Below are 11,710 nucleotides of genomic sequence, written 5' to 3'. Positions count from 1 at the left end.
CCTGGCCCAGGGAGATCCCTGCTTCTGCGAGAGGTGAGCCAGCCTCTGACAGAAACCTGGACCACACCTGGGGCAGCAGAAAAGCCCAGGCTAGAAGCGCAAGGATGACGGGACTATCAGCAATACCGATATTCTGCACTTTCAGACAGTGTCTCACCTGTCTGACATACCAAATCCAGGACTCAAGGTGCGACAGGTCTCTGCTTGCTGGGGACATGGTGTGCCTGGCTCTCCAGAAACAGAGTCCTCGTTTAAAGTTAAAAGAAGCTGGTAGTCAGGGCTGAATAAAGGAGGCCCTTGGCTCCCTCACTTGAGTGCCAAAGTAGCCCTTTCCTTCCCTGACCTCATGGTGAGAGCTAGGAAAGGCCCTCCTGGGACAGTGCTGCAGCCCCTTCCCCTCTCTGCCTTGCTTAGGACACTCCTGTGAACTCTTTCTGTCCTTGTCCTGCCTGACCCCCTGGACCACCATCCTAGAGGCAGCTCGTGCTTTCCCCTCCCTCACCTTTGCCCAGCCCCAATGCTCAGCTCCTGTCTGGTGCAGCCATAGCACACGCTGCTACCAGCACTGGAAGGCTCCAGAGAGGGGAATCTCTCCTGACCTTCCTCTTGCTTCCGGCACAGCAGCTATCCCTGCATGCAGTGATGGATCTCATACTGATGTGATCGGGGAGTCATCAGAGCAAAGAACTGAAGGGGAAGGGACAGCTGGGAACATGGCAACGGGGAGCAGAAGGGGCCAGCATGGGTGCTGGGGGGAGATCCCTGCTGACAGCCAGCTCCTCCAAATACTGAAAACATGCTCCCGTCACCAAACCCAACCACTCTCCAGCTTCTTTACTCACTTGTACAGCTGCAGGGTGTGGCGATTTCCATGACGGAATATCTCATACTTGGGTAAGCCACAGTAGCGGTCCATCTCTTCATCGTCCTTATACCATGTCACCTCCGGCTGCGGGTATCCTGGGGAGGAGACGGATGGTACATCAGGGTGTGAAACATTGCAACCAGTAGCACAGCAAGCCTGCTCCCACGGGGACAAGGTATCAACAGCAAAACAAAATGCTCTGGCAGAATAGGATACATGTTATTCTGGGCTCACCACATTCTTTAAATCACACAGCAGAAAAAGTATTGTGAGTGGAAACCCGATGGGCTTATCCAAGTCTTTTATCACTCCTAGGAATAGGACTATTTTTGAAGAAAAAATCCCAGCACTTCATTCCTGAACAGAGGGGAGTGGATCACACGATCGTCTCCAGTAACACTGGCTGGGAGGAGAAGGTGAGCATACTGTCACTTATATATGAAGAGGCATGTTTTGATGAGACTAAGGCTAAGGTTAGAAAACAGGCATTCGCCCCTCCGTGGAGCTCACAGCATTTTGCTAAGTGTCATAGCCTGTAAGCTGATCCAAAAGTTTCCATTGAACAGAAACAACCTTGATTGCATCACAGCCAGCTTGGTGTCTTACAAATGTCACTTGACAACAGATGTCACCTGCCTTTTCAGTAGAATGACATCATGACGTGTGTGACTGGCTGCCTAGCAGGCCGGGCATGCAGCCACAGACAGTGGTGGTGGATTAGCATGAGTGCCCCACGTGGACCAGTGCTAGCCACAGCCCTCACAATCCACCGACAGCAGCTCTAGCTCAGAATAAGGGCAGTTTTCAGGGGAAAACTGCTCGAGCCAGTGGCCAACATTAGTTCCCATACTTCACATGGGGCCCCCGGCACAGCCAAGCTGACCCTAAGGATATGGGATAAAAGTTTCAATGACCACGTCATGCCTCTGCTTAAGTCGATGCGCTCAACAGTTGTTCAAAGCCCCAAGGTAGGTATCCGAAGCTTATCTCCTGCAAATGCCTCTGCTGGCTTTCCGCGCTGCCGAAGTGAAGGAGTCCGGCGCACTGCTCACCTCCACTAGTCCCCAAGGGTCTCCCCACCAGCCCCTGGCACCCCCGAATGCAGCAGGGGGTCAGTTCTCATGGGCAACCCAGGCACAGGGCCAGCGAGGGCTCTCCAGGAATATCCAAGGCGTCCAGACTCGATGGCTCTGAAGTAGAGAGAGGGCAGGGACAGGGCACTACCTGCCTATCCTGGACACTTCCCAGCTGCCAACCCACAGGTTTCAGGGCTGACCAGGACCCTTTTCATCTCCAGGGTGAGGAGCCTCCTACTTGCACCAGCCAGAGACGCTGGCAGCCTGTAGCAATGCCTGAGCCCAGCTTACGCCTGCTCCCATGAAGGTCCCATAGCGGAAGCGAAAGACCACAAGCAAAGACTCATCAGCAGGAATTCACCCTGCTTTTGGGCAATTCAAAATGCCTTTGACCGGAAAAGCAGCATATGCCAAATCTCCTCCTCATGTATTGCTTGGTTCCCCCTGCCCCAATCTGCTCTTCTGGTACACTCCCTGTCCCCATCCCTTGCTTGTTGGGGCTCTCCAGTGTCCTCTGGCCCCTCGAGGGACTTAACCCACTGGAACCAGACAGGGTTGGGGAAATAGTCTCAGAAGAGTTCTCCTTTCCCGCTCTCCTCCATGAACAACAGCCATCCCCATAGCCCAAACACCCCTGCAGACCAGATTTTCTTCCTTTCTTCACTGAGGTCTCTTACTCTGCACTGCCCCTGGCCTCTACCCTCTCCATCCTCACTGCCACACATCTCTCACATCCTTTGCTGCCTCATTCCCCTCCCACTGCTGCCATGGGCAGCTTTGACTTTCTGTTGGTTAGCGCCTCGTTACTGCTCTTCTGCAGGAAGACAAGTTATGACCTTCTCCTGAAGCCCTTCATGCAAGGCTCTCCATCTTCCCTTTCGGTCCCCGTCTCACAATGGTCTGCTCTTTGCTGCTGCTCTGGCCCCCCAACCAGTTTCTGTAAGAAGTGCAAAGCCTCAGACACTTGTGGCTGAAGCAAATGAGCCCTAAACTGCTAACTGGAGGCCACGAGAGTACCCCAGTGATGGGATCAGCAGGGATTGACACTGCTGTTTATATTTTCCATAAATATTAGCTACTGACTGTATTTGGCAGAAGGACCCTGGGCTGAATGAGCCTGTGGTGGTTTCTTCCTGCTCCAGGGATGAGGAACAAAACAATTTTCATACACAGCTCACACTTTGCCTAGAGCAATCCTACCCTTCCCAAGGGCTGTTCTGCAGGCGAGACCTTCAGGAGGCCCCCATGGTTCGTAACACAGGGAGCTGGCAGGTAGATTTTCCTAAAACCCTGCGAACAGCAATCACAGCACTTCATTCTGGGAACTGCAAGCGTATCGTTTCTGAGAAGCCCTGTGATGTCCCCCCGTGGCCTCTGCAGCTGATTCCCATTCCCAGCTGACATCTGCCGGAAAGGGCTGCAATTTCTATAGCTGCGCAGCGCCTTGACCAAAGGCTTTTCCTCCTGTTAAGCCTAAACTCCCTTTGACCTGTAGCACTTGTGTCCTTCAGGCTACCTGCTCCCTACCAGGGGCTACTGCCGTACCAGCCCAGCGCAGGCAAGGAGGGACTAGCCCCTGCCGCACGCTCCAGCCTGCAGCGCAAGGGAGCTACAGGCAAGTGCTGGCTGGAAACCCGCAGGCAGAGGGGTGCTGAAAGGCTTCCCACCTCCCACGCAGAAACAGTGGCCCCAGCTGCCGTTCAAAAACCAGCCGTCCCTCCCAGGGGCTGTAACCAGAGCCAGGCAGGGGATGGAGAGATGCCTGTGCAGGGACAAGGCCCCCTGGCACGCCCTGCGCTCTGCTGAGGAGGGGAGCTGCTGCTGACACTGCAGGCATCCATCTCCAGGCTGCAGAGCAAATAAATTCCGCTGGTCCGGCGGGGCGGGGAGGAGCAGGCATCCCTCCCGGCACATCCCCTGCAGCCACAACATCTGCAGCTTGCCCGGCTGCCGCAACGGGCCAGTTTCAAGGGTCCAGGTTGGATGGGGTGGCTGAGCCGAGGGCTCTATCGGCGGGCATTGCCACGCTGCAGGGTGCCGGATGCCCACCCTTAGCATAAGCACATTGCAAGACAGAGGAACCATTCATAAATCAGGCACTCGCCCTTCCAAAACCTGTCACTCCCACAGAGTCCCTGTGCAGCTGGTGCAAAGAGGGATTTGCCAGCAGCTGGTCCCCTGCATCCACCAGCGAGTGCCCCCAGTTGCAGACAGAGCGGTGCCGAGCGTTCCTGGGGAGGAGGGCAGGCGTCCGCTGCGTGTCTTTGAGCTCAGCAAAAGTTTTTTGGGAAGCGTGTCTTCCAGCAGCATTGCTCCAGCATGATGGCCAGCCACTGCAAGGCCCAGAAGACTTTTCTGAGCAAGGATTTTTTTCTCATGGAGGTTGCCAGGTTTAGATCAAACATTCTTTTTCCCAAAGCTGTTGGAGTCCGAGAAGTCTTCGAACCTTTGGTGACCTTATCCAAAACAGTTCTTGCAATAGCTATCCAAAATCACCCAGAGAAACCCTGTTTAAAGCAACTTTCTTTTTTTGATTTTTTGGGGCGTTAGTGGGGTGGGGGGCGTTAGTCTTCTGAAACTTGGGAAGGTGGAAAGAGTTTAGGACAATTACACATAATCTCCATGGTTTTCTGTTTCTGCTCTACACAAGCTATGTGGAGTGGGGGCTTCAGGCAGTTTTGGGAGGAAAAGTCATGGTAAGATCTCATCCCTTCTGGCTTTACGGATTTAAACCTCCCCATCACCTGAAGACAAGGAGGCTTCCAGTAATGCTGACAGGAGGGACAGGTACTCACTAAGAGCCACTGGCCTGCGAGCGGTCCTGATTCTCCATCCCTCTCTTGCCCTGGCTGCCCCAAACCCAGGCATCCTCATCTCCCACCAGCCTGCTACGTGCTCTTGTACTCACTGCTCCATCCCCAAACCCACCCATCCACCCCTCTCGCAGCCCCTGCATTTCTCCAGACATCCTTCATCCAAGCACTTCACTCTCATCCTTCAAACGTTTCCCTAAGAGGGCCACCACGGATGCAACAAGTTGAACTCCTTTATGCGTATTAAAATCCTCATCCGCTAAGCATGCGACTGTCTACTCACTTTATCCCAACTCTCTTCCCCAAGCCATGGGCAGAGCCCTTTCCCCTCTGCAGCCCTACAATAAAATCAGACTGTTTCTGGGCACGTTGCTTTGTTCCCACCCGCTCCAGGGACGTGCTACTCAACACGGTGCAGGTGCCCAAGTAGATCGAGCACCTGCGTAGCATGGGAGAGGTACCAGGCTGCACACTTCTTCAGCACAAGCACTGACCCATGAAGGGAGCGATGGGACCGAGCTTCTGAGCTGATGATTTGGTTAGCCAGATCAGAGGGGTTGAACCTGCCTAAGGAGGGCTGAAATGGCGCTGAAGAGGCAGCTGTACAACGGCAGGCAATACCTGGTACTGACATACGATGGTCAAGGCTAGATCCACTCATCACCTCTCCTGGTTGGCCTCATTCCCTAAGAAGCAGTCACAGACCCAGGCCCCTTCATCCAAGCCCCCACATCTCATCAGCCGACATCTCTCCTTCCCAGCCAACGCTATACAGAAATGACTGAAAAGTTGTAAAATCCTTGTAGTAGCACCTCCAGTAAGAGCCACTCTCTGAAGAGAAGAGCCCAGTATCCACTCACTGGGAAGGATCTGTGATGACCTTCGAGATCCTGAAGTCCAGACAGACGCACCAAGGAAAACACTTGGTGCAGACAAGCGGGGTGCGCTCTGCTCTGTAAGAAACTGCACAGTAAATGGAAATGTTCTCGTTCCCTTTTTCACATCTCTCAGAGAACAAAGGATGAACTAATTTTGTCTAAAAAAGAAAACATATCATAACCGATGCAGGATTTGACCCAAAACAATCAAATCAGACATCCTAGGACACCGGTAGCAGGCAGAACTAGGCAACAGGAGGAAAGGAGGGTTTGTGCAACCACCCAAGAGCAGCCAGTCTGCCTCTGCCTGACTTGGTTACTTGGTTTTTTTCTTGCCTGCGCTACCCAGCACATTTTGGAGACCGGCTCTTCCGACACTTGCATCGTGCTGCCTTCCTAGGGCATGCCCAGCAAGTCACTGGTATTCACAGATGTGGGACTACTCTGTAACTCTCATTATTGGTCAAGAAGCAGCAAAAAAATATTAAGATGTTATTGTAGGTCATGTATCCATATTTGGGGCTTGAGAGTCAAAACAAGAGCAGCTGATAGTCTGCCCTTTGCCTCCTGCAAGTCTATGAACCAAAGTGTCCCTGGACTCCAGCCACAGCAGTGGGACTGAGCTGGTTCCACTCTGGTCACTGGCCAGGGATGCAACCACCACTTCCTTTCTCCCTGTAATGTCTCCCCGTTGAATGTAAACACCATGGCAGGGGGAGATATCTGAACTACTGATCAGACTTTGCAGTCAGAGTTCGCTTTCCACCTCATGCCCCTCTCTCCCAAAGAGATCCTGAGCTCCTAAAGCAGTCCACAGGACCACATGCAAGAGATGACCATATGGCATAAGTGGTCCAGGCTGCTTTTAAGGACGTTTCCATGAAAATTCCTAATTTTGTAGGTTTATTAATTTAAGTGCATAAAGACATTCCCCAGTCTAGTTAACAGGTACAAAAATACTGCGATAGGCTACATGCTGAAGATGCTCATTTGACACTTTCCTTCACTTGAGCAGAAAATGAGACCAGTATCAGGTCAAGTTTTCAACGTGGTGTAATACACCAGGTTATGCCACGCAGCACCAGCAGGTCATCCAGAACTGGAAGGCAGTGTCCTGCCTACCAAGAGCAAGGGTGTACTGCAGGAAGGGCTTCAAACTGGACAGAGAGCGTATCTGCCTCTAGATGTTGATACTTTGATTTTGGTACAAGCAGAGAAGGTTATTCCTTGGCAGCGTGTCTCCTGCACAATATACGGTGAAGAGTTTCTCTAGCTTTTCCAGGAGAGGTGCTGGAAAGGACACGGACATGGCATTTACCAAGCTTCCTTGGTAGGGTTGACTGAATTATCTCTCCTCTCTCCTCTTGAGAGGAAACTGAGCATGTTGGCATCACACACGCAGGGCACTTCCCACCCTGTCAGCCATCCAGTCTAATGGTGAACCAGAGTTCAGCTGCACAAATGCATCTCTCATCTTGACAAAGTCCACTGGGAGCTGATGGTATCGTTTGGACTTCATAAGCGATGAAGTTTGCTAGAGGGAACTGTCAACCTCAAGCTGCAGTTGGCGAAGACTTAAGCCGGTGAGAAAAGCCAGGACTGGGCACTTTAAAAGGGGCAAGAAATCCTGAAAGGGAGACCAGTGCTACCCCACCTCCTTGCAGCAAGCAGTCATGCTCTGGGTCTGCAGCACTTCTACAGTTTCCGGCAAGGGGAGGTGGGAGAGAGAATTGTATCTGCTCTTACTCAGGATTTCCTAGCATATCTAAACACCACTAATTTTTTGACCTCTGACACCCATGGCTTGCAGAATGAGTGAGTGCCATGCTACCGCGCAATATGCCAAGCTTCTGCTTTTAGAGAACTTTGATTGGGAAAGCTCTTCTAATGAATCACTGAGGGGCATGGCTTGGAGGTATCGCCCTAGCAGCCCACTTTTGCCTAGAAGCAGGAAGTGGTCTGCTGAAGTTAAGCATCAGTAAAATCAATATATCAGTTGTACCCCTGCAAGTTCAGAAAGTCAAACCTGTAAAACGAGTGAAACCATATGAGAAGAGCCAAGAATTCAAAGCCGGCAGCTCTCAGAAGGGCTCAGTCTGTGTTTCCTACTGCACAGCTTATTTACAGCATGTTTCTAATGGCAAACTAGATTCCCTAAATCTTAGGAAAGTCTTGGTCCTTGTGACTAAGAGGCTCACTGGAGATACCCTCCTCCTTCCAAAACTTACAAACTTATTTAATGTCTCTCTCTGAGTAACCTGTTGGAATAATTAACATGTGCAACATCAGGAAGGATCACAGAGTTGTAAACAAGTATATACTACGGAAAAAAGAGGTTTTAGAGTTTCTATATTTGAAAGGACAAAAGCTCATCAGCAAAGGAGCCACTTGCCTTTACACCAATGCACTGCCATGCCACATCACCACGATGCCGTCTTTTTCAGCATCCCCCTTCTTTTCTTATTGGCCTAACCCCTTCCTGCCCAAGGTTAGATTTTATCTCATTGGGCAGAAACCGGCTTTTATTTCAGATGTTGACAAACACAGAAGTTTATCACTGATGCAAGTGCAGCTGCACTCTAACCATTTACAGCCAGCAAAGAGAGCCAGAGTTGGCTCCAGTGTGATAGCCTTAGTCTTCAAAACTGCACATTCCTGAGTTACGAGTCCAGGATTAGCAGAGATTAGGACAATAAAATGTAGCTGGCCCAAGCAGTAACCAGCATATTCCATTTTCTGGTCTTTAATTTGCCTTGTTTGAGATGTTAGATTATGCCTTTGCCTCTTTACAATCTCAGGTGTTTTCCCCCTCCTTAAATTAAAGCTGAAATCATCATGCAATTGCTGAATCTTTACTTGGCAGTCTGACAACAGCAGACTTAACACGTTGCCTTGTTATCACTTGCTCTAGAGTTTAACTAGCGCATGTCCAGCACGTAAGGCAGGACCAGGTTATTCACTGAAGACACTGTTACCTGTCACTATGCACGTGAATTTAGCATCAGAGTCCTCCGATACGGAACGGGATTTGATAGTGGTTTCAAATAGCGGCTGGGTTTCCTCCGTCAGCTGAGAAATGATTGCGCAGAAGGTGCTCCTGGAAGATTCAAGAAGCATTTCTTAGAGATCAAAGTACTAGAAAAATCAAAGGGTCCCCTTCCTATCTCGTCTCAGAAGCCTGCGTTCTTGTTGTAAATGCCCTCCTGCCCTCCCATCATCCCTAGACTAGGTTGTTCACAAGTCCAGCCCAGTGTCAGGGTATTTGACTGTTTTTTCACTCCTAAGATGACTCTGTCACTTTAAAGTGTCATTTGGGAGACGTTCCCTTTGTCTTAGCCCTTATGGCATCAGGGTAGCGAATGTCAAGAACCATTTTAGTTCTTGATTACACCAGAACATTTCTTTGATCAGCCAGCAGGCTCAAAGCAAGACACTACAAAGTCAGCTTCACGTTCCCGGTACTGCACCATCAGCGTTTCAAGTGTTGTTCTGTTTACTGGGATTTGACTTTACTTGTGAAGACTTCCTGTTGTAATGTTCAGTGTGAACTGAACAGGCCTTCTGAACACAACAGCCCTCTTTGAATGCTTTGAATTAAGAAAAGCTGCCTGCTGCAGGGACAGATCACTGAAGGAGACCTTGAGCCTGGCCTGCAGCTTTCTGAGCTCAGGAATTATATGTGAAGCTGACATCCATTCCCTGTTTAACCTTCCACTGCTGCAGGTAGGCACTCACACTACATACTCCATGAGTTCAGGCACTGACCTCGAAGTTCAGGCTGGGACACCCAAATAGCCAGAACTATCCAAACAGTGCAATCTATGAAGCTCAAAAACGGACCTTAGATTCTTCAGTCATTTAAGCACTATTCAATGACAGCAATAAATCAGTATATTCATACAGCACTGCCAACCCTGTTGGAGCATCACCAAGAGAGGCCCCAGAAGATCTGGGCTTTCTTAAATAAAGGAAAATCATTTAATTCCAAATTAAATGGAATTTCATTGTGTCTTCATTTAGATAGTGCTCTGGGGCTCTTGGAAGGGAAGAGCTTCTTCTTTCATTTTTCCCTCTGCAATTAAAACACTACACATTTACACTAGGAGAGAGGACTCCAAGGTCTCAAGTGCCAGGATCTTAGGAGAAACAGCAAATATTCCAAGAGAACCGGTAGCTGGCAGCTCTACTTACATCATTTTCAGCAGTGAAAGATATTCCTTAAACAAGTGATGAGCCTCTAGAGACATGCAAGAGGTGGAACAAACACCCAAACCATTCCTGACATAGATCCACCACGAGGAGAAGGGCTCATAGCACGTGGTGAGAGCTCCACGAGGAGGACCCCGGCCTCACAAGCAGCCCCTGGCTTGCAGACAGGATGCTGGTGCTGCTGCTACTCATGCTCTACCTGCTGAGGATGCAGACTTGTTCAGGAAAAACAAAAAAACCCCACATTTAGCATGAACCCAGCAAGGTCAGGTGCACTGACAGGCTGTGCAGCAGGGACTGAACTGCATGCACAGCTGAAGGTGCCAGGATAGCTCCAGCCACAGCAACTGCCTGTGTCATCCACCCAGAAAACTTACCTGGAGGTTGCACTGCTATGATTTTCACTCTGGCTTCCTGCTAGAATGGGTTTGTAAGAGATGCAGGGAGATGAACCCCTCAGCAACAAACTGGGATGCAGCAGGAGCCTCATCTAGCTCCCAGGCACTTTGTGTTGGGTAAGGGTACGGGGACAGGGGCAGCTAGGGCTGTTGCAAACTTGACTCATTTACTGAACAAGGGTTATGAGCACTGCCTATATCGAAACACACACATGGGATGGGGTAAAAAACAGATGCCACAGCTCAGAGTCCTTTCTGTGTAAATCAATGGTCCCCAGATGACTGGTCCTGGCAAGCAACTCTTCACACAACTACAGGGCCAGGAAAGGGCTGTGAGAGCCAACAGCTGTTTCACACCAGAAAAACTTTTCCATACTCCAACCCCAGGAGAAAAAACTCTCATTTCCAAAGAGCAAGGCAGGCAATCCAGTACCAAGGCAGTTACTGGTGGGGTTTTGATAGCCCCTTCAATACAGATCCCCAGCCCTAGACCAGTAAATGCCTTTTAGATCCACATAAGGAACTTCCCAAGCATCAATGAATATTTCTTACCCCAGCAGGAGAGCAACCAGATCAGCATCTTAAAAAGGTGATGCGCACACACATAGTGATACTCGGGACCAAGTTTAATCCCAGTACCATGCCATCGATATCAGCAGGCAACACCAGGAATAAGTCTGGTCCATTCAGTGCAAAACCCAGAGTAAGGTGAAATAACAGCAAAGGCTACTGAATGCTTTAGGAAAGCAGCGTCACCAGAAGCTGGGGGCTCCACAGGTATAGCAGGTGAATCAGAGGAGAATTGCCCAATGCACAGTTGGCAGGAAGCCCTGGAAGTTCTATTTAATCTTTCAAAGAAACCATTGTATTAGTCACAGGGGGGGTTTAGAGACTGCATCACCGTGGGGCTCTCAGCTGACTGACTCCAGCTGCAAGGAGACTTGTCCAATTCAAATTGCTTTCTAAACCAGTAATTCAGAGCATTCAAGAAATCTGGTACAAGGTGGCAGCCGCTCCTCCTCCGGGCCTTCCTGAAGCAGCATCTTTGTTGCAGAAAAAGTCCTGGAGCCTAGGAAGAGGACACCGGCAATTCAGTAGCCTTTTTACATTAAAGAGGGATTTCCATACAAAAGCAGTCTGCAGGAAAAGGAGATTAGACAAGTGTCTTCCTCTTCATCATGATTTTCTTTTACTTGCTTTTTGGTTAGCAATCCCACAGCTATAGTGATGTTCTGGAGAGGCTTTTCCCTCCACAGTCATTCCTCTATCTGCTTCTCCAGCAAACCAGTAATGCCAACTGACTTCCAAATGTGTTATCTTGCCAGAGGCAAAGTACAGCCCTACAAGTGCATTTCAGGGCAGAGTCCAAATGAATGGAGCTCTTCACAGTAAAGCACAGGATGGCAGGGGGAGAAGAAAATTTCTTCTTTGAAAGTCTCAGGGCAGGCACATCTAATTTTTAATGTCTCTG

General features: G+C 49.9%; 1 protein-coding gene across 1 annotated transcript in view; it reads right to left on the bottom strand.

The window, feature by feature from the left end:
- Window positions 1-11,710, bottom strand: part of ALPK3 (alpha kinase 3) — a 34,961-nt gene that overhangs the window by 13,191 nt on the left and 10,060 nt on the right. The window contains exons 2-3 of the mRNA XM_075160673.1: window positions 8,608-8,729; window positions 843-960 (exon numbers count right to left, since the gene is read on the bottom strand). Of these exons, the coding sequence (XP_075016774.1) occupies window positions 843-960; window positions 8,608-8,729 (240 nt within the window). The remainder of the gene's footprint in view (window positions 1-842; window positions 961-8,607; window positions 8,730-11,710) is intronic.

This window comes from Calonectris borealis, chromosome 11, assembly GCF_964195595.1.
Source record: "Calonectris borealis chromosome 11, bCalBor7.hap1.2, whole genome shotgun sequence".
NCBI lineage: Eukaryota > Metazoa > Chordata > Aves > Procellariiformes > Procellariidae > Calonectris > Calonectris borealis.
Note: the sequence above shows the minus strand (reverse complement) of the source record. Positions and strands in the feature narration are given on the sequence as shown.